This window comes from Bufo gargarizans, unplaced genomic scaffold, assembly GCF_014858855.1.
Source record: "Bufo gargarizans isolate SCDJY-AF-19 unplaced genomic scaffold, ASM1485885v1 original_scaffold_1195_pilon, whole genome shotgun sequence".
NCBI classification, from domain to species: domain Eukaryota; kingdom Metazoa; phylum Chordata; class Amphibia; order Anura; family Bufonidae; genus Bufo; species Bufo gargarizans.
Genome location: NW_025334271.1, coordinates 66,875 through 88,298, shown reverse-complemented (window position 1 = coordinate 88,298; position 21,424 = coordinate 66,875). Strand labels below are relative to the sequence as shown.

Below are 21,424 nucleotides of genomic sequence, written 5' to 3'. Positions count from 1 at the left end.
GTGTGTGTGTGTACTGTACCTGCGTGGTGGTGTGTGTGTACTGTACCTGCGTGGTGTGTGTGTTTGTGTGTACTGTACCTGCGTGGTGTGGTACTGTACCTGCGTGGTGTGTGTGTGTGTGTGTACTGTACCTGCGTGGTGTGTGGTGTGTGTACTGTACCTGCGTGGGTGTGTGTGTGTGTACTGTACCTGCGTGGTGTGTGTGTGTGTACTGTACCTGCGTGGTGTGTGTACTGTACCTGCGTGGTGTGTGTGTGTGTACTGTACCTGCGTGGTGTGTGTGGGTACTGTACCTGCGGGTGTGTGTGTGTACTGTACCTGTGGTGTGTGTGTGTGTACTGTACCTGCGTTGGTGTGTGTGTGTGTGAGTATGTACTGTACCTGCGTGGTGTGTGTATGTACTGTACCTGCGTGGGTGTGGTGTATGTACTGTACCTGCGTGGTGTGTGTGTGTCTGTACCTGCGTGGTGTGTGTGTGTACTGTACCTGCGTGGTGTGTGTGTGTACTGTTACCTGCGTGGTGTGTGGTGTGTACTGTACCTGCGTGGTGTGTGTGTGTACTGTACCTGCGTGGTGTGTGTGTGTACTGTACCTGCGTGGTGTGTGTTTGTTGTGTGTACTGTACCTGCGTGGTGTGGGTGTACTGTACCTGCGGGGTGTGGGGTGGGTGTGGTGTGTGTGTGTGTGTACTGTACCTGCGTGGTGTGTGTGTGTGTGTGTACTGTACCTGCGTGGTGTGTGTGTGTGTACTGTACCTCTGCGTGGTGTGTGTGTACTGTACCTGCGTGGTGTGTGTGTGTGTACTGTTACCTGCGTGGTGTGTGTGTGTGTACTGTACCTGCGTGGTGGTGTGTGGGTACTGTACCTGCGTGGTGTGTGTGTGTATGTACCTGCGTGTGTGTGTGTACTGTACCTGCGTGGGTGTGTGTGTGTACTGTACCTGCGTTTGTGTGTGTGTGTGTGTGTATGTACTGTACCTGCGTGGTGTGTGTATACTGTACCTGCGGGTGTGTATGTACTGTACCTGCGTGGTGTGTGTGTGTACTGTACCTGCGTGGTGTGTGTGTGTACTGTACCTGCGTGGTGGTGTGTGTACTGTACCTGCGTGGTGTGTGTGTACTGTACCTGCGTGGTGTGTGTGTGTGTGTACTGTACCTGCGTGGTGTGTGTGTGTGTACTGTACCTGCGTGGTGTGGTGTGTGGTGTGTGTACTGTCCTGCGTGGTGTGTGTGTACTGTACCTGCGTGGTGTGTGTGTGTGTGTGTACTGTACCTGCGTGGTGTGTGTGTACTGTACCTGCGTGGTGTGTGTATGTACTGTACCTGCGTGGTGTGTGTATGTACTGTACCTGCGTGGTGTGTGTGTACTGTACCTGCGTGGTGTGTGTGTGTGTACTGTACCTGCGTGGTGTGTGTGCTACTGTACCTGCGTGGTGTGTGTACTGTACCTGCGTGGTGTTGTGTGTGTACTGTACCTGCGTTTGGTGGTGTGTGTGGTGTGTGTGTACTGTACCTGCGTGGTGTGTTGTGTGTGTGACTGTACCTGCGTGGTGTGTGTGTGTGTGTACTGTACATGCGTGGTGTGTGTGTGTGTACTGTACCTGCGTGGTGTGTGTGTGTGTGTACTGTACCTGCGTGGTGTGTGTACTGTACCCTGCGTGGTGTGTGTGTGTGTACTGTACCTGAGTGGTGTGTGTGGGTACTGTACCTGAGTGGTGTGTGTGTGTACTGTACCTGCGTGGTGTGTGTACTGTACCCTGCGTGGTGTGTGTACTGTACCTGCGTGGTGTGTGTGTGTGTGTACTGTACCTGCGTGGTGTGTGTGTGTACTGTACCTGCGTGGTGTGTGTGTTGAGATGAGTGAATTTAATATTTTGTGGTATTTACTGAATTGCGCTATGGATTCTGTTACCACGGACCATAATGCACTTCTCTGACGGAACGTCTTTACAGGACTCCACTGCATAACGGAAACAGGACGGATCCGTTTTGCAGCCCATAGACGTCTATTATGACGGATAGAATAACGGAAAGCCTCTAAAGACGTTCCGTCGTAGGATTGCGTTATGGTCCGTGGTAGCAGAATCCATAGCGCAATTCAGTAAAAACCCAACACAAACTGAAAACAAATTTCAAAATATGAAATTCACTCATCCCTACCAGTGACCTGACGCCCCGCACTGTAACCCCCGGGTGAGGGTGACCTGACGCCCCGCACTGTAACCCCCGGGTGAGGGTGACCTGACGCCCCGCACTGTAACCCCCGGGTGAGGGTGACCTGACGCCCCGCACTGTAACCCCCGGGTGAGGGTGACCTGACGCCCCGCACTGTAACCCCCGGGTGAGGGTGACCTGACGCCCCGCACTGTAACCCCCGGGTGAGGGTGACCTGACGCCCCGCACTGTAACCCCCGGGTGACAGACGGGGCAGTGACGTGTGGTGTTTGACTTGCTGTTACTCCTGTTACGTCCTTAGTTCCTCCCTTCTCTCATTTCTTGTGGTATCTCCCATCAGCTTCTTATAGCCTTATATGGACAAAACCACAACACACGGCGGGGGGAGCAGGAACAGAGGGAGCTGCGGGGAAACCACATTTTTATTTTTGTCCTGTGTCTGGCGCTGTAGATTATATGGGAGACGTCCAATGCTTGGCGCAGCCGAGTGCCCTACGCTGTCCGCCATTACTCCCGCAGGCCGGCACCTTGAGTCTCATATAAGGGCTCGTGCTCGCGGACGTTGGGTGTTTTGCCGTCCACAAGTCACGGATACTGGCGTGGTGCATTACGCATTTTGCAGTGAATGGTTCTGCATACGGGCTGCAAAAAAAACGGGGAAAATACCATTGTGTGCATGAGCCCGAATTTATAGGTCACATGAGCCAGGTCTACAGATCCAGGGAACGTGGGGTGTGATGTCATCGCTTCTTGTACGATGTCAGCTTATGTGCCGCCCTGTGCAGGGTGTGATGTCATCGCTTCTTGTACAATGTCAGCTTATGTGCCGCCCTGTGCAGGGTGTGATGTCATCGCTTCTTGTACGATGTCACCCTGCTGCTCTGCGCAGGGTGTGATGTCATCGCTTCTTGTATGATGTCAGCTTATGTGCCGCCCTGTGCAGGGTGTGATGTCATCGCTTCTTGTACGATGTCAGCTTATGTGCCGCCCTGTGCAGGGTGTGATGTCATCGCTTCTTGTACGATGTCACCCTGCTGCTCTGCGCAGGGTGTGATGTCATCGCTTCTTGTATGATGTCAGCTTATGTGCCGCCCTGTGCAGGGTGTGATGTCATCGCTTCTTGTACGATGTCACCCTGCTGCTCTGCGCATGCTATGGTTTTTCATGGAGGGTTCGTTCTGACAACCTGGCGGTTCACGTGTACATACCTGCTCATCCAGCGGCACAGATCATTGGTCTTGGAGACCCTCCTGTTTGTCAGGTAATGTTGGGAGTTGTAGTGATAATGGTCTTGTTCTTCTCTGCAGTGAGACAGCGGTGGTCGCCGCCAGGGCCACCGTCATGGTGTATGATGATTCCGGTAAGAAGTGGATCAATGCTGGGGCTGGCCCCACCGGACACAGCCGAGTCCAGCTGTACTACAGCCCGGGGCCCCAGACCTACCGCGTGGTGGGGCGGAAGATCTCCGATCAACAGGTATGGATCGTGTGTGTCCATCACGTAGGTTACATGTATGTACGCTGTGTGGCATGTATGTATTGGGTATTGCAGTCGTGCATGTTATTTGGGGTGACACTGGGGACCTTGTTGCCGGAGGACGTTGGGTGAGGGTTGATATTTGAGGGGTTGCTGGGGTTACTGTATAAGAGACCTGAAGCCCAGGGATGATGAGAGTCTTCCTTCCCTGGAGACCCTCCAGGTTGTGGTTCTGACAGGGACCAGGAGGATGAGTTATTTCAGGAATGTGTCCCCCGCCTGGGGGCAGGGGGGTGAACTAAAGGGGCCCCCCTCCTCCACTCTCCTGAGCATCTTCATGCTGTGTGGACACGGGAAGGACGTGTTGTAACAGATGGTGGTGATTGCGCAGCTCAGGGGGCTGCCCCCGCCCTGTAGGAGAGAGTGACTGTAATGAGAGGAGTCCAGGGTGGTGTGGGCAGCCCCTCATCACAGCGCCCCCTGCAGGCTGTCTCTGGACATGGAGGTCTCGGGGGCAGCCCCTCATCACAGCGCCCCCTGCAGGCTGTCTCTGGACATGGAGGTCTCGGGGGCAGGGTGGTGGGGGCAGCCCCTCATCACAGCGCCACCTGCAGGCTGTCTCTGGACATGGAGGTCTCAGGGGCAGCCCCTCATCACAGCACCCCCTGCAGGCTGTCTCTGGACATGGAGGTCTCGGGGGCAGCCCCTCATCACAGCGCCCCCTGCAGGCTGTCTCTGGACGTGGAGGTCTCGGGGGCAGCCCCTCATCACAGCGCCCCCTGCAGGCTGTCTCTGGACATGGAGGTCTCGGGGGCAGGGTGGTGGGGGCAGCCCCTCATCACAGCGCCCCCTGCAGGCTGTCTCTGGACATGGAGGTCTCGGGGGCAGCTCCTCATCACAGCGCCCCCTGCAGGCTGTCTCTGGACATGGAGGTCTCGGGGGCAGCTCCTCATCACAGCACCCCCCTGCAGGCTGTCTCTGGACATGGAGGTCTCGGGAGCAGGGTGGTGGGGGCAGCCCCTCATCACAGCACCCCCCTGCAGGCTGTCTCTGGACATGGAGGTCTCGGGGGCAGCCCCTCATCACAGCACCCCCCTGCAGGCTGTCTCTGGACATGGAGGTCTCGGGGGCAGGGTGGTGGGGGCAGCCCCTCATCACAGCACCCCCCTGCAGGCTGTCTCTGGACATGGAGGTCTCGGGGGCAGCCCCTCATCACAGCGCCCCCTGCAGGCTGTCTCTGGACATGGAGGTCTCGGGGGCAGCTCCTCATCACAGCGCCCCCTGCAGGCTGTCTCTGGACATGGAGGTCTCGGGGGCAGCTCCTCATCACAGCACCCCCCTGTAGGCTGTCTCTGGACATGGAGGTCTCGGGAGCAGGGTGGTGGGGGCAGCCCCTCATCACAGCGCCCCCTGCAGGCTGTCTCTGGACATGGAGGTCTCGGGAGCAGGGTGGTGGGGGCAGCCCCTCATCACAGCGCCCCCTGCAGGCTGTCTCTGGACATGGAGGTCTCGGGAGCAGGGTGGTGTGGGCAGCCCCTCATCACAGCGCCCCCTGCAGGCTGTCTCTGGACATGGAGGTATCGGGGGCAGGGTGGTGGGGGCAGCCCCTCATCACAGCACCCCCTGCAGGCTGTCTCTGGACATGGAGGACTTGGGGCAGCCCCTCATCACAGCACCCCCTGCAGCTGGTCTCTGGACATGGAGGACTTGGGGGCAGCCCCCCATCACAGCACCCCCTGTAGGCTGTCTCTGGACATGGAGGACTTGGGGGCAGCCCCTCATCACAGCACCCCCTGCAGGCTGTCTCTGGACATGGAGGACTTGGGGGCAGCCCCCCATCACAGCACCCCCTGTAGGCTGTCTCTGGACATGGAGGACTTGGGGGCAGCCCCTCATCACAACACCCCCTGCAGGCTGTCTCTGGACATGGAGGACTTGGGGGCAGCCTCTCATCACTGCGCCCCCTGCAGGCTGTGTCTGGACATGGAGGTCTCGGGGGCAGGGTGGTGGGGGCAGCCCCTCATCACAGCGCCCCCTGCAGGCTGTCTCTGTCTAGACATGGAGGTCTCGGGGGAAAGCCCCTCATCACAGCGCCCCCTGCAGGCTGTCTCTGGACATGGAGGTCTCGGGGGCAGCTCCTCATCACAGCACCCCCCTGCAGGCTGTCTCTGGACATGGAGGTCTCGGGAGCAGGGTGGTGGGGGCAGCCCCTCATCACAGCGCCCCCTGCAGGCTGTCTCTGTCTAGACATGGAGGTCTCGGGGGGGGGAAGCCCCTCATCACAGCGCCCCCTGCAGGCTGTCTCTGGACATGGAGGTCTCGGGGGCAGCTCCTCATCACAGCACCCCCCTGCAGGCTGTCTCTGGACATGGAGGTCTCGGGAGCAGGGTGGTGGGGGCAGCCCCTCATCACAGCGCCCCCTGCAGGCTGTCTCTGTCTAGACATGGAGGTCTCGGGGGGAAGCCCCTCATCACAGCGCCCCCTGCAGGCTGTCTCTGGACATGGAGGTATGAGGGGCAGGGTGGTGGGGGCAGCCCCTCATCACAGCACCCCCTGCAGGCTGTCTCTGGACATGGAGGACTTGGGGGCAGCCCCTCATCACAGCACCCCCTGCAGGCTGTCTCTGGACATGGAGGTCTTGGGGGCAGCCCCCCATCACAGCACCCCCTGTAGGCTGTCTCTGGACATGGAGGACTTGGGGGCAGCCCCTCATCACAACACCCCCTGCAGGCTGTCTCTGGACATGGAGGTCGTGGGGGCAGCCCCTCATTACAGCGCCCTCTGCAGGCTGTCTCTGAACATGGAGGACTTGGGGGCAGCCCCTCATCACAGCACCCCCTGCAGGCTGTCTCTGGACATGGAGGACTTGGGGGCAGCCCCTCATCACAGCACCCCCTGCAGGCTGTCTCTGGACATGGAGGACTTGGGGGCAGCCTCTCATCACTGCGCCCCCTGCAGGCTGTGTCTGGACATGGAGGTCTCGGGGGCAGGGTGGTGGGGGCAGCCCCTCATCACAGCGCCCCCTGCAGGCTGTCTCTGTCTAGACATGGAGGTCTCGGGGGGGAAGCCCCTCATCACAGCGCCCCCTGCAGGCTGTCTCTGGACATGGAGGTCTGGGGGGCAGCCCCTCATCACAGCGCCCCCTGCAGGCTGTCTCTGGACATGGAGGTCTGGGGGGCAGCCCCTCATCACAGCGCCCCCTGCAGGCTGTCTCTGGACATGGAGGTCTCGGGGGTAGGGTGGTGGGGGCAGCCCCTCATCCTAGCTCCCCCTGCAGGCTGTCTCTGGACATGGAGGTCTGGGGGGCAGCCCCTCATCACAGCATCCCCTGCAGGCCGTCTCTGGACATGGAGGACTTGGGGGCAGCCCCTCATCACAGCATCCCCTGCAGGCCGTCTCTGGACATGGAGGACTTGGGGGCAGCCCCTTATCACAGCGCCCCCTGCAGGCTGTCTCTGGACATGGAGGTCTCGGGGCAGCCCCTGATCACAGCGCCCCCTGCAGGCTGTCTTGGACATGGAGGTCTCGGGGGTAGGGTGGTGGGGGCAGCCCCTCATCCCAGCGTCCCCTGCAGGCTGTCTCTGGACATGGAGGACTCGGGGGCAGCTCCTTATCACAGCGCCCCCTGCAGGCTGTCTCTGGACATGGAGGTCTCGGGGCAGCCCCTGATCACAGCGCCCCCTGCAGGCTGTCTCTGGACATGGAGGTCTCGGGGGGCAGCTCCTCATCACAGCGCCCCCTGCAGGCTGTCTCTGGACATGGAGGTCTCGGGGCAGCCCCTGATCACAGCGCCCCCTGCAGGCTGTCTCTGGACATGGAGGTCTCGGGGCAGCCCCTGATCACAGCGCCCCCTGCAGGCTGTCCCTGGACATGGAGGTCTAGGGGCAGCCCCTGATCACAGCACCCCCCTGCAGGCTGTCTCTGGACATGGAGGTCTCGGGGGCAGCCTCTCATCACAGCGCCCCCTGCAGGCTGTCTCTGGACATGGAGGTCTCGGGGGCAGCCTCTCATCACAGCGCCCCCTGCAGGCTGTCTCTGGACATGGAGGACTCGGGGGCAGCTCCTCATCACAGCGCCCCCTGCAGGCTGTCTCTGGACATGGAGGACTCGGGGGCAGCTCCTCATCACAGCGCCCCCTGCAGGCTGTCTCTGGACATGGAGGACTCAGGGGCAGCTCCTCATCACAGCGCCCCCTGCAGGCTGTCTCTGTTGCACCAGGCAGACGTCTCAATGATTCCTCTCTCTCTTTTTCAGGTTGTTATTAATTGCCCCCTGGTCCGTGGATTGAAGTACAATCAGGCCACGCCCAATTTCCACCAGTGGCGGGATGCGCGGCAGGTGTGGGGGCTGAACTTCGGCAGTAAGGAGGAGGCCGGACAGTTCGCTGCTGGGATATTGCAGGCGCTCGAGTGTCTGGACACAGGTAAGGTTCTGTGTGTTTGGGGCGAGTGCCCTCTGGGACCTCCACAGTCACCGTCTGAGTCCGGCCTCTTCTCTGCAGGTGCTGCCTGGCCCAGTCAGAATGGACCCAAAGTGGAAGAGCAGGAGCCACCCAGGAAGTGAGTTCAGCCGCCTGCTCCATCTCCCCCTCCCCCAAATACTTGGTGTATGAGAGCTAAGGCCGGGGTCCTGTGACCCTTGTGTGGTGGGGATTGTGGGCCGGATTGTTCTGACCAGTAACTCCTCTCCTCTGTCCACAGGCTGCAGCCAGAACTGGAGGCCAGAGTCCAGAGTCCAGGTAAGGGGTCCGCCGGGGCTGGACGGGCATGCCTCCTAGGCTCTAATGTTAGATCCCACCAGGAGTGGACCTTTCAGATAATCCCTGGCTCTGCATGCCTAGTAGTGGACCTCATTTTGTGTTCTTAGATTTCCCATTGGCCGATGAGAGTTATCCTCTCCTGTCATTCACACATTGGGAGTCTCAGGCACTGGGGCAGCTTCTGTGTGGGGTTTCGGGGAGAGTAAAATGGCTGCCTCTCACCCTTCACTTCTCCTCTAGTTGCGCCAGTGACCCCGGCATCAGCTGGACCTCCTGCACCGCCGGGACCTCCTGCACCACCAGGACCTCCTCCACCACCAGGACCACCACCTCCTTCTGGGGCTCCACCAGCTCCTCCTGGGAGTGGACCTCCCCCTGCTCCCCCTCTGCCTTCAGGAGGTGGAGCTGTGACCAATGGAGGAGGCCTGGCCGCCGCATTAGCTGCCGCCAAGCTGAAGAAAGCGTCAAAGGTGAGAAGTATGGCGGGGTGAGGGGGCTGGGCGAGGGGTAGATTGTGGGGGTTCTGCTGATTTCATTAGCACAAGCTCACTGTCAATTTTTTCCCACTTTTTTTACAACAGGATGAGTCGGGGGGCTCCTCTCCCAGTAGTGGGGTGCCGTCCAAACCAGACATTAGCCGCACCAGTGGAGGAGCATCGACAGGCGGCGGAGGTGGAGGACTCATGCAGGAGATGAATCAGATGCTGGCCCGCAGGTAACAACTGTGTCACATACATGTCCGCCTGTCCCACGAGGGTCAGGCAGGTGTCTGGGGGGCGGTGAGGTCGCCGGCCCCGGGGCGTGTCTGGGGGGGGGGCGGTGGGGGGGGGGGGGGGGGCGGTGGGGGCGGTGAGGTCGCCATACATTATGAGTGAGCTCCTATCTCCTGGCTTCTGTCTTATAGGAAGAAGATGACTGATCGCCCAACCCCCACTGCCACACAGGACGATAATGACATCAGCAGTGGGCGGAGCCAGGCTGGTGAGTTACATTACATAGTTAATACGGTTGAAAGATGACATAAGTCCATCAAGTTCAACCGGGTCCTGAGTCCGAATACTCCACCGATTCACAGCTCTTACAGTAAAGAAGCCTTGATGCCTGAAAAGTGGCCCTTGTGTTTTGAGGGGATTTTGCATGGAACAGCTTTTCAGAGTATTTCCTGTGCGGCCATTTGTATATTTGTAAAGGTTAATCACGTCCCCCCTTAGACAATCTACACCACTCGCAAAACGTCCAGGATATTTGTCTTGTGGGTGAGATTTCAGGATGACCCTAAAATGCCCTCTGACCTTTACAGGGAACTTAATGTCACCTTCTCTAACCTTCTGAATGTCCAACTGGTCAATGTTTCAGGACTTTTTGCACAACTTGCTGTTCTCTAACAAGGAGCTTAGCAGCAAAATTCACACCAGGTGTTTGATCCGTGAATCGCCCAATAAATTTCCCGATTTAATTAGAATTGGTATTAAACCGTCCTCCTCATCATGCTGCTCACATTGTGACATCATGAGACCAAGACGACACCTAATGATTGATGAACAGTACCTCGTTATTGTGAGGCTTCAAGCAGGATGTTTTCAGACGGTGGTGGGCACTGAGGTTAGAGAGTCACAGAAAGGCAGAGAAGTGGACGTCCTCTGGCCACATCCCACACTGATGACCACTTCATTGTGAACAATGCCCTGCGGAACCGGATGATGAATGCCGCACAACTCCAGGCACAGGGAGGTGAGAGGCACCAAATGTCACGTCAGACTATTGGAAACTGTTTACATCAGCGCGGTCTGCGTGCTAGACGACCGGCAGGCGTACCTGACCGCACCACCAGGCACAGGCGTCATCGTCTTGTATCGGCCAGGGAGCATCTTTGCTGGGCGAGGGACCAGTGGCCTCAGTGCTGATCACTGATGAAAGGCGATTCATGCTGAGCAGAAATGATGGCCGCCAACGATGTTGGAGACGTCCAGGAGAGCGCTCTGCATCATCCACTGTGGTGACCAGACGATCCTGTGGTGGTGGTGGTGTCAGTGTGGACAGGTGTCTCGTCAGTACAGAAGTGCCCTACACTGTGTGACTGGTCCAGTGACGAGCCCAAACTACCTGAACATCTTTAATCCGGTCATTGTGCCTCTGTAGGAACAACACCGGCCTAATGTCATCTTCATGGAGGACAATGCTCCAGCTCATCGAGGTCACATCATTAGTGAACGGCTGCTGGAGACTGTGGGACCTCAAATGGAGCGATCTGCACTTTCTCCAGACCTAAATCCAATTGAAAATGTAGAGGCTGGTAACTCTGTACCTCAGAACCTCAATAACCTGAGGCCTGCCCTTCATGAAGAGTGAGATGCCTCAGCAGAAAATAAGGCATAGTTTTCCTAAGTCCTTTTCCATTGGGTGTATCCCTCCAGGAACATCAACCCTGTTACAAATCTTTGTATCATCAGCAAAGACCCACCTTACCATCGAGGCCTTCTGCAATGTCACTGATAAATATATTAAACAATATAGGTCCCAGAACAGATCCCTGAGGTCCCCACTGGTAACAAGACCTTGGTCTGAATATACTCCATGGACTACAACCCTCTGTTGCCTGTCCCTCAGCCACTGCCTAATCCATTCAACAATATGGGAGTCCAAGCCCAAAGACTGCACTTTATTGATAAGCCTTCTATGTGGGACAGTATCAGAAGCCTTACTAAAGTCCAGATAAGCGATGTCTACTGCATCTCCGCCATCTATTATTTTAGTCACCAGTCAAAAAAATCTATAAGATTAGTTTGACATGATCTCCCTGAAGTAAACCCATGCTGTTCTTCATCTTTCAGTCCATGGGATTTTAGATGTTCCACAATCCTCTCCTTAAGTATGGTTTCCATTAATTTCCCCACTATTGATGTCAGGCTTACTGGCCTATAGTTGCCCGATTCCTCCCTACTACCTTTCTTGTAAATGGGCACAACATTTGCTAATTTCCAATCTTCTGGGACGACTCCTGTTGCCAGTGATTGGTTAAATAAATCTGTTAATGGTTTTGCTAGTTCACCGCTGAGCTCTTTAATAGCTTTGGGTGTATCCCATCAGGCCCCTGTGACTTATTTGTAGTAATTTTAGACAGCTGACTTAGAACCTCTTCCTCTGTAAAGACACAGGCATCAAAAGGTTCATTAGTCTTCTTTCCTAACTGAGGTCCTTCTCCTTCATTTTCCTTCGTAAAGACTGAGCAGAAGTGTTCATTGAGGCAGTCAGCTAGTTCTTTATCTTCTTCCATATACCTTCCTTCCTTTAGTTTTTAATTTGGTAATTCCTTGTTTTAGTTTCCTTTTTTCATTTATGTATCTGAAGAATGTCTTATCGCCTTTTCCCCTGACTGAGCTCATTTCTCTTCTGCCTGTGCTTTAGAAGCTCCTATAACTTGTTTGGCCTCTCTCTGCCTAATCTTATAAATTTGTCTGTCATCCTTGTGTTTTTTGTTTTTTTTTTATAATTCCTAAATGCTATCTTTTTTGTTTTTAATGATTTTGGCCACTTCTGCTGAGTACCACAGTGGTCTCTTCTGTTTTTTTGCTTTTACTGACAATCCTAATGCACTTTTCTGTTGCCTTCAGTAGTGCCACTTTCAAGTAGTCCCATTTCTCCTGGACTCTGTCTGAAACTGTTCCAGTCTGATAGGGACTCGTGTACCACTAATCTAATTTTAGAAAAGTCAGTTTTTCTAAAATCTAAAACTTTTGTTTTTGTGTGGTGTGACTCAGTCACTGTACTTATAGTAAACCACACTGACTGGTGATCACTAGATCCCAAGCTTTCCCCTACAGTAATATCAGATACCAAATTCCCATTTGTGAATACTAAATCTAAAATGGCCTCCTTCCGGGTTGGCTCCTCAACTACTTGCTGTAGAGATAATCCCAGTAGGGAATTTAGAATATCTGTACTCCTGGCAGAACTAGCTATTTTGGTTTTCCAGTTTACATCTGGAAGATTGAAGTCTCCCATAATGATAACTCCAGTTCTGCGAAGGCCTCAAACAGGCCAGAGCCATCACAATCCTCACCCACGGGTCTGTTGTGCTCAGCCATCCAGGGGGAGTGCCGAATCACATACCACCAGAGTGCCTGGTAGGCGTCGTTTAGCCAAAGCTCCTTCCATACCAGGCTCTCCAGTTCTGTCACCCACTCATCCAGGGGCTGCTCTCCTAGAAGGGGCATTCGCAGGGCCACTCGCATCTGCAACTGCTGCTCCTCACCGGGGAGACTCTCGCCCCGCCAACGCTGTACGTCTTCCAGGGCCTCGTGCCAGACTCCATCCCTCCAGTCCGGGTCATCATCCTCCTCGTAGTGGAACGCTGTCCGAAGACTAGCCGATTCCACCCTGCTGTAGCCAGGGGCGCTGTACGGATACTAGCGTTACCCTCAACTTTGTAAATCCACGAACGGTGTCTCCGAGCTGCTTCTTCTCACACTAGGACGCCGTCCCACTGCTTGCCACCAATTTAACGGATCTCCTGGCACCCCGAATGGGTACTTCCGTTGATGGATGCTCCTAGTGCTTCCCCAGGACCCCAAACACTCCACTTGACACCGTAACCACTGCCGACCCCACGAACCACCAAAGCTTGGTTGGGATCTTGCTGTCTTCCACCCAACCTGGGCCCAAGACAAGGATCCAGCTTCCAGTGGGTAGAACAGTGTTGTAACCCCAGGGGTGTATAATACCGATAGCAATCCCCAGAGTAAATATAGCTGCCCCCCCCCCCCCACACACAGGGTAAAACAGGAACTGACTTTATTGAAGACCAACTCAGTATATACACAGTTCAAGAATAATACACCATAAATCAATCAACCATGAACAACATGCAAACAGACATTTCCCCCCCCAGTATCTTAATCAATGAATAGGGAGAGAGGAGACACGTGATGGGATTATCTCCTGAGTGTATCATAGGGTGATCTACTCCTCTACACCGGAGTCGGCTACTCCTAGAGTCAGCTATCTTAATCTTATCGCTTACACAGGGCTCCAGATGGCGACCAAAATGGTCGCCAATTGGACTTAGAATTTACAAATGGCGACAAGGTTTTTTAGTCTTGTCGCCATTTGCGACTAGACCCGCAGCTCTGCAGTTGAATACAGCGTCGGGGCACAGGAGATGATAGTTCTCTGCCCGCCGCCGATGTTCTTCTCAGCAGTGCAGTGGAGGAGTCTCTCCCCCCCCCCCCTGGGCCGCCGCCACCAATGAGAAGAGAGACAGGAGGAGGAGGAGGGGCTGTGGCCACTGCTCCACCAATGTTTATTATACTGGCGTGTTGGGGGGGGGGGCACTGCGCCACCAATGAAGATAACTGACCTGTTACTACAAATACAGGAGGTGGGTGCTGGAATCAAATAGCCGGCACCCGACCTCTATGACCCCCCCCCCCCCCCCAACACCCCTGTATAACACCCCTGTATAATAAACATTGGTGGCGCATTGCCAATGAGGGTTAAAAAACATAATAATGAACTCACCTCCTCCAATTGATCGCGTAGCTGCCGGTCTCCTGCTCTTTCTTCAGGACCTGTCAAAGGACCTGTGGTGACATCACTGAGCTCATCACATGGTCCATTACCATGGTGATGGATTATGTGATGTATCTTATATATATATATATATTTAACCCTCAATTAAACCTTCTACTATGTATTCTGTATTAAAGAATGCTATTATTATATAACCATGTTATAAGGGAAAATAATACAGTAAATAGACTGTCACCTAGCAACCATGCGTGAAAATCGCACCGCATCCGCACTTGCGATTTTCATGCAGCTCCATTAACTTCTATGGGGCCTACGTTGCATGAAAAACGCACAATATATAAAATGCAGCGATTTTCACTCAACGCACAAGTGATGTGTAAAAATCACCGCTCATGTGCACAGCCCCATAGAAGTAAATGGGTCCGGATTCAGTGCGGGTGCAATGCGTTCACCTCACGTATCGCACCCGCGCAGAAATCTCGCACATGTGAAAGGGGCCTAAGGGGGATTAGGACAAGGGTTCCAGCCCCTAAGGGGGCTAATAGTAAGTTAAAAAAAAAAAAAAAAACACCAACACTAGGGCTACTTTCACACTTGCGGCAGTGTGATCCGGCGGGCAGTTCTGCCGGCCGCCGGATCCACCGATCTGGATGTGACTGAAAGCATTTGTGAGACGCATCCGGATGCGGATCAGTCTCAGAAATGCATTGCAAGGACGGATCCGTCTCTCCGCTTTTTATGTGGACAGACGGATCCGTCTTGTATCTTTTTTATTTTTTTTCAAATTTTTACCGGTCTGCGCATAAATGCCAGATCCGGCACTAATACATTCCTAAGGGGAAAAATGGCGGATCCGGCACTAATACATTCCTAAGGGGAAAAATGGCGGATCCGGCATTCAGGCAAGTCTTCAGCTTTTTTTGCCGGAGATAAAACCGTAGCGTTCTGCGGTATTATCTCCGTCCTGATCAGTCAAAACGACTGAACTGAAGACGTCCTGAGCGGATCGCTCTCCATTCAGACTGCACGGGGATATGGCTGATCAGTTCTTTTCCGGTATAGAGCCCCGAGGATGGAACTCGGCGCCGGAAAAGAAAAACGCTAGTGTGAAATAAGTTTAAATCCCCCCTTTCCCAATTTTACATATAAACTATATAAACAATAAATAAACATTACATAGCGCTGCGTCCGAAAAGTCCAAACTATTAAATTATTAAAAAATATCTCCTATGCGGTGAGCGCCGTAACAGAAATAAAAACCAGGCGATTCGCCATTTTTTTTGACACCTTGTCACCCCAAAAAAAAGGGTAGGACTGTTCTATTATGGGCCGAGCGTTTCATAAAATGCGAAATGCATGCAGCTTTTTTTTTTTTTTTGCGCGGTATTGAGTATTGCAATACTTTTTTTATGGTGACTAAAGCGAATCTAAATTTTGGTATCGAAACAACCCTACGCCGATCTGATACCAACATTTTTATTTGGTTTCGATTTGGCGACTAAAAATAATTTTTTTAGTCTGGAGCACGGTAACAGTGGGAGTCTCGGAGTTAACCCTTTTTGTGTTGCTGGATTCACACCCTGCACCTTTAGTGGTCTATAACTCCACACATAAATCAGGGTTCAAAGTTCCTTGCAACCCCAAAAGGTGTGAGGGGGTCTCCATAGTTCTGGGTCCATAGTCCGGAGGCTAGCCCTCAGGCTTCTCCAGCAGCCCCAGTGACGGTTCCGTCCGTGACATAGACCTCATGTATAGGTATAGTGGGTTACTCCATGGTCTTGGTTACCTGTATCACAGGCAGAGGCGGTGTGCGAGGGCTCCTCCTGTTCTACCCTTCATGAAGTCTGGGCTCATGTTTGGAGGATTGCTATAATCATTATACTCTCCAGAGTATAATCCCTAGCTCTTGTAAGAACTGGTCCTGTTACTGTTTCGCTTTCTGGACTAAGGAGAGGGTTCACCTACTGGAAGATGGAACCCGGCCTTGGGTCCAGGGTGGGTGGAGTACAGCGAAACCCCAAACCAAGCTGCGGGGGTTATGGTGTCGAGTGCGGTGCTGCTGGTCCTTGGCGAGCACTAGGAGCATCGTTCGACGGAGGCACCCAGTCACAACTACCTTGGAGGTCCTGGACTTGAGCTTCTCTCCTAGTTCCCTCAAATAAGGACCTTCCATCTCCCCCTGACCTGTCATTGCTGCCAATGTGTACCATGACCACCCAGTGATCTGTCCATCCGATTCACACAAGTTCTGCTTTCTAATAACCATTAGCCCATTTCTGCAGACCTGACCGGTGTCCCTTTAGGTGGTAATAACTTTGGAACGCTTTCATTTGTCCAGGCCGTTCCGAGACTGTTTTCTGGTGACACATTGTACTTCATGACACTGGTAAATTTGAGTCGATATATTTCACCTTTATTTATAAAATAATCCAAAATATACCCAAAATTTTGAAAAAATGCACAATTCTACTTTTGAGACAGATACTAATACCCCAGATGTCTGCTTTATGTTGGCCTAATTTAGTAAATGTCTTTCTTTTTTTAGGATGTTAGACGTAGAAGTGGGCGATATAAACAATATAAATTTGGGCAACGATATAGATTTTGTCTATATCGTCCTATAGCGATAGATGACCACGGAGCGGTAGTGAATTGAAGCTTCTCACTCACCGCTCCGCGGTCTCCCGACTCTGCACCGCGCTGCACTGGCCAGGGCCGTGCACACATCGTCAGCGCGCTGGCTGACGCTGTGTGTGACATCAGGTCCCTCCCAGTGCATGCTGGGAAGAAGACGCTGTCCGCCTGCGCGATGTAGAAGCTCCTGAGGGCAATAGCTTTAAATTAGTCACTGGGCTCGGCGCATGCCCGGTGAGACATTGGAAGCTGATGCTCTCAGGAGCTTCTACATCGCGCAGGCGGGCCACGGTACTGCGCCTGCGGGAGATTTCACATAGCGGAGGGGGGCGGCAGTGGCAAAGAGTCCGGGTGTGGGCAGTTACTTCTACTGGAAGAGGCTCTAAAGGAAGGCGGCTGGGCACTGTACGGGGGAGTTCCTGGGCCCCAGAGAAGGATATTAACGCCCCTCTGGGCACTGTACGGGGGAGTTCCTGGGCCCCAGAGAAGGATATTAACGCCCCTCTGGGCACTGTACGGGGGAGTTCCTGGGCCCCAGAGAAGGATATTAACGCCCCTCTGGGCACTGTACGGGGGAGTTCCTGGGCTCCAGAGAAGGATATTAACGCCCCTCTGGGCACTGTACGGGGGAGTTCCTGGGCTCCAGAGAAGGATATTAACGCCCCTCTGGGCACTGTACGGGGGAGTTCCTGGGCCCCAGAGAAGGATAAAAGCGCCCCTCTGGGCACTGTACGGGGGAGTTCCTGGGCTCCAGAGAAGGATATTAACGCCCCTCTGGGCACTGTACGGGGGAGTTCCTGGGCTCCAGAGAAGGATATTAACGCCCCTCTGGGCACTGTACGGGGGAGTTCCTGGGCCCCAGAGAAGGATATTAACGCCCCTCTGGGCACTGTACGGGGGAGTTCCTGGGCTCCAGAGAAGGATAAAAGCGCCCCTCTGGGCACTGTACGGGGGAGTTCCTGGGCTCCAGAGAAGGATATTAACGCCCTCTGGGCACTGTACGGGGGAGTTCCTGGGCTCCAGAGAAGGATAAAAGCGCCCCTCTGGGCACTGTACGGGGGAGTTCCTGGGCTCCAGAGAAGGATATTAACGCCCCTCTGGGCACTGTACGGGGGAGTTCCTGGGCCCCAGAGAAGGATATTAACGCCCCTCTGGGCACTGTACGGGGGAGTTCCTGGGCTCCAGAGAAGGATAAAAGCGCCCCTCTGGGCACTGTACGGGGGAGTTCCTGGGCTCCAGAGAAGGATATTAACGCCCTCTGGGCACTGTACGGGGGAGTTCCTGGGCTCCAGAGAAGGATGTTAACGCCCCTCTGGGCACTGTACGGGGGACTTCCTGGGCTCCAGAGAAGGATATTAACGCCCCTCTGGGCACTGTACGGGGGAGTTCCTGGGCTCCAGAGAAGGATAAAAGCGCCCCTCTGGGCACTGTACGGGGGAGTTCCTGGGCTCCAGAGAAGGATATTAACGCCCTCTGGGCACTGTACGGGGGAGTTCCTGGGCCCCAGAGAAGGATATTAACGCCCCTCTGGGCACTGTACGGGGGAGTTCCTGGGCTCCAGAGAAGGATATTAACGCCCCTCTGGGCACTGTACGGGGGAGTTCCTGGGCTCCAGAGAAGGATATTAACGCCCCTCTGGGCACTGTACGGGGGAGTTCCTGGGCCCCAGAGAAGGATAAAAGCGCCCCTCTGGGCACTGTACGGGGGAGTTCCTGGGCTCCAGAGAAGGATAAAAGCGCCCCTCTGGGCACTGTACGGGGGAGTTCCTGGGCCCCAGAGAAGGATATTAACGCCCCTCTGGGCACTGTACGGGGGAGTTCCTGGGCTCCAGAGAAGGATATTAACGCCCCTCTGGGCACTGTACGGGGGAGTTCCTGGGCCCCAGAGAAGGATGTTAACTCCCCTCTGGGCACTGTACGGGGGAGTTCCTGGGCCCCAGAGAAGGATATTAACGCCCCTCTGGGCACTGTACGGGGGACTTCCTGGGCTCCAGAGAAGGATATTAACGCCCTCTGGGCACTGTACGGGGGAGTTCCTGGGCTCCAGAGAAGGATATTAACTCCCCTCTGGGCACTGTACGGGAGTTCCTGGGCTCCAGAGAAGGATATTAACGCCCCTCTGGGCACTGTACGGGGGACTTCCTGGGCTCCAGAGAAGGATATTAACGCCCCTCTGGGCACTGTACGGGGGAGTTCCTGGGCCCCAGAGAAGGATATTAACGCCCCTCTGGGCACTGTACGGGGGAGTTCCTGGGCTCCAGAGAAGGATATTAACGCCCCTCTGGGCACTGTACGGGGGAGTTCCTGGGCCCCAGAGAAGGATAAAAGCGCCCCTCTGGGCACTGTACGGGGGAGTTCCTGGGCTCCAGAGAAGGATAAAAGCGCCCCTCTGGGCACTGTACGGGGGAGTTCCTGGGCCCCAGAGAAGGATATTAACGCCCCTCTGGGCACTGTACGGGGGAGTTCCTGGGCTCCAGAGAAGGATATTAACGCCCCTCTGGGCACTGTACGGGGGAGTTCCTGGGCCCCAGAGAAGGATGTTAACTCCCCTCTGGGCACTGTACGGGGGAGTTCCTGGGCCCCAGAGAAGGATATTAACGCCCCTCTGGGCACTGTACGGGGGACTTCCTGGGCTCCAGAGAAGGATATTAACGCCCTCTGGGCACTGTACGGGGGAGTTCCTGGGCTCCAGAGAAGGATATTAACTCCCCTCTGGGCACTGTACGGGAGTTCCTGGGCTCCAGAGAAGGATATTAACGCCCCTCTGGGCACTGTACGGGGGACTTCCTGGGCTCCAGAGAAGGATATTAACGCCCCTCTGGGCACTGTACGGGGGAGTTCCTGGGCCCCAGAGAAGGATATTAACGCCCCTCTGGGCACTGTACGGGGGAGTTCCTGGGCTCCAGAGAAGGATATTAACGCCCCTCTGGGCACTGTACGGGGGAGTTCCTGGGCTCCAGAGAAGGATATTAACGCCCCTCTGGGCACTGTACGGGGGAGTTCCTGGGCCCCAGAGAAGGATGTTAACTCCCCTCTGGGCACTGTATGGGGGAGTTCCTGGGCCCCAGAGAAGGATGTTAACGCCCCTCTGGGCACTGTACGGGGGAGTTCCTGGGCTCCAGAGAAGGATGTTAACGCCCCTCTGGGCACTGTACGGGGGAGTTCCTGGGCTCCAGAGAAGGATGTTAACGCCCCTCTGGGCACTGTACGGGGGAGTTCCTGGGCTCCAGAGAAGGATGTTAACGCCCCTCTGGGTACTGTACGGGGGACTTCCTGGGCTCCAGAGAAGGATATTAACGCCCCTCTGGGCACTGTACGGGGGAGTTCCTGGGCCCCAGAGAAGGATGTTAACTCCCCTCTGGGCACTGTATGGGGGAGTTCCTGGGCCCCAGAGAAGGATGTTAACGCCCCTCTGGGCACTGTACGGGGGAGTTCCTGGGCTCCAGAGAAGGATGTTAACGCCCCTCTGGGCACTGTACGGGGGAGTTCCTGGGCTCCAGAGAAGGATGTTAACGCCCCTCTGGGCACTGTACGGGGGAGTTCCTGGGCTCCAGAGAAGGATGTTAACGCCCCTCTGGGTACTGTACGGGGGACTTCCTGGGCTCCAGAGAAGGATATTAATGCCCCTCTGGGCACTGTACGAGGGACTTCCTGGGCTCCAGAGAAGGATGTTAACGCCCCTCTGGGCACTGTACGGGGGAGTTCCTGGGCCCCAGAGAAGGATATTAACGCCCCTCTGGGCACTGTACGGGGGAGTTCCTGGGCTCCAGAGAAGGATATTAACGCCCCTCTGGGCACCTTGGACACTCATTTGCATAACATAAAAATTGGATTTTATCGCCAATGAAACCATGAAATAAAAATTGAAGACTACACCAAGAAATGAGGTATTTTATTGTACAAGCAGTAGTAACACCTTAATATGCTCAAACCAGGTGACAGATTCCCGTTACGGGGGTACTGAGCACTTAGACCCCCTAAGTGTTTTACAGAATTTGGAAACACTTGGCTGTAAAAATGAAAAGTTTTGTTTCTTCCAATAAAATGTTGCTTTAGCCCCAAATTTTTCATTTTCACAAGGGGTAACATGAGAGAAAGCACCCATAAAGTGTTACCCATTTTCTCCTGAATACGGCAACACCCGATATGTGGCGGTAAACTGCTGTGGGGGCTCATTTTTTGCGGGTTAGATTTGATTGGTACCATTCTGGGGTACATAAGACTTTTTGATCGCTTGGTATTGAACTTTTTGTGAGGCAAAGTGAAAAGAAATGGCTGTTTTAGCATAGTTTAAAAAAAAGTTTTTGCAGCATTCACCTGAGGGGGCATATAATGTGATATTTTATAGAGCAGATTGTTACGGACGCGGTGATATCTAATATGTCTATCATTTTTATTTTTGTTAACACAGGGAAAACATTTTTGAACAGAATAAAACATTTTTTTATTTTTTTTGCCTTGGCCGGCCCCCCCCCCCCCCCCTATTTTTTATTTTTTAGGCGATTGTCTTGGGCAGGGGCACATTTTTTGTGGGATGAGATGACTGGTACCATTTTGGGATACATAAGACTTTTTGATCACTTGGTATTACACTTTTTGTGAAGTAAGGTGAAAAAAATGGCTGTTTTGACCCTTTTTTTTTTTTTTTATACGGAGTTTACCTCACTGGGTGGATCATGTAATATTTTTATAGAGCCGGTTGATACGGATGCCGCGATACCCAATATGTCTACTTTACTTTATTTTGGGAAAAGGATGTTTTTTTTAATTTTTTTTATTTCTTGCTTGAAATATTTTTTTTTTGTATAACTTGGCAGCCGGACCCCTGCCGCTGATGGGGCGGGCCTCCTGGA

At 54.3% G+C, this 21,424-nt stretch overlaps 1 protein-coding gene across 1 annotated transcript in view; it reads left to right on the top strand.

The window, feature by feature from the left end:
* Window positions 1–3,386: 3,386 nt before the first annotated feature.
* Window positions 3,387–21,424, top strand: part of LOC122923105 (vasodilator-stimulated phosphoprotein-like) — a gene marked incomplete at its 5' end in the record, with an annotated part of 27,974 nt that continues 9,936 nt past the window's right edge. Inside the window, 7 exons of the mRNA XM_044273831.1 lie at window positions 3,387–3,650; window positions 7,905–8,073; window positions 8,152–8,209; window positions 8,351–8,388; window positions 8,650–8,879; window positions 8,991–9,124; window positions 9,314–9,390. Of these exons, the coding sequence (XP_044129766.1) occupies window positions 3,387–3,650; window positions 7,905–8,073; window positions 8,152–8,209; window positions 8,351–8,388; window positions 8,650–8,879; window positions 8,991–9,124; window positions 9,314–9,390 (970 nt within the window). The remainder of the gene's footprint in view (window positions 3,651–7,904; window positions 8,074–8,151; window positions 8,210–8,350; window positions 8,389–8,649; window positions 8,880–8,990; window positions 9,125–9,313; window positions 9,391–21,424) is intronic.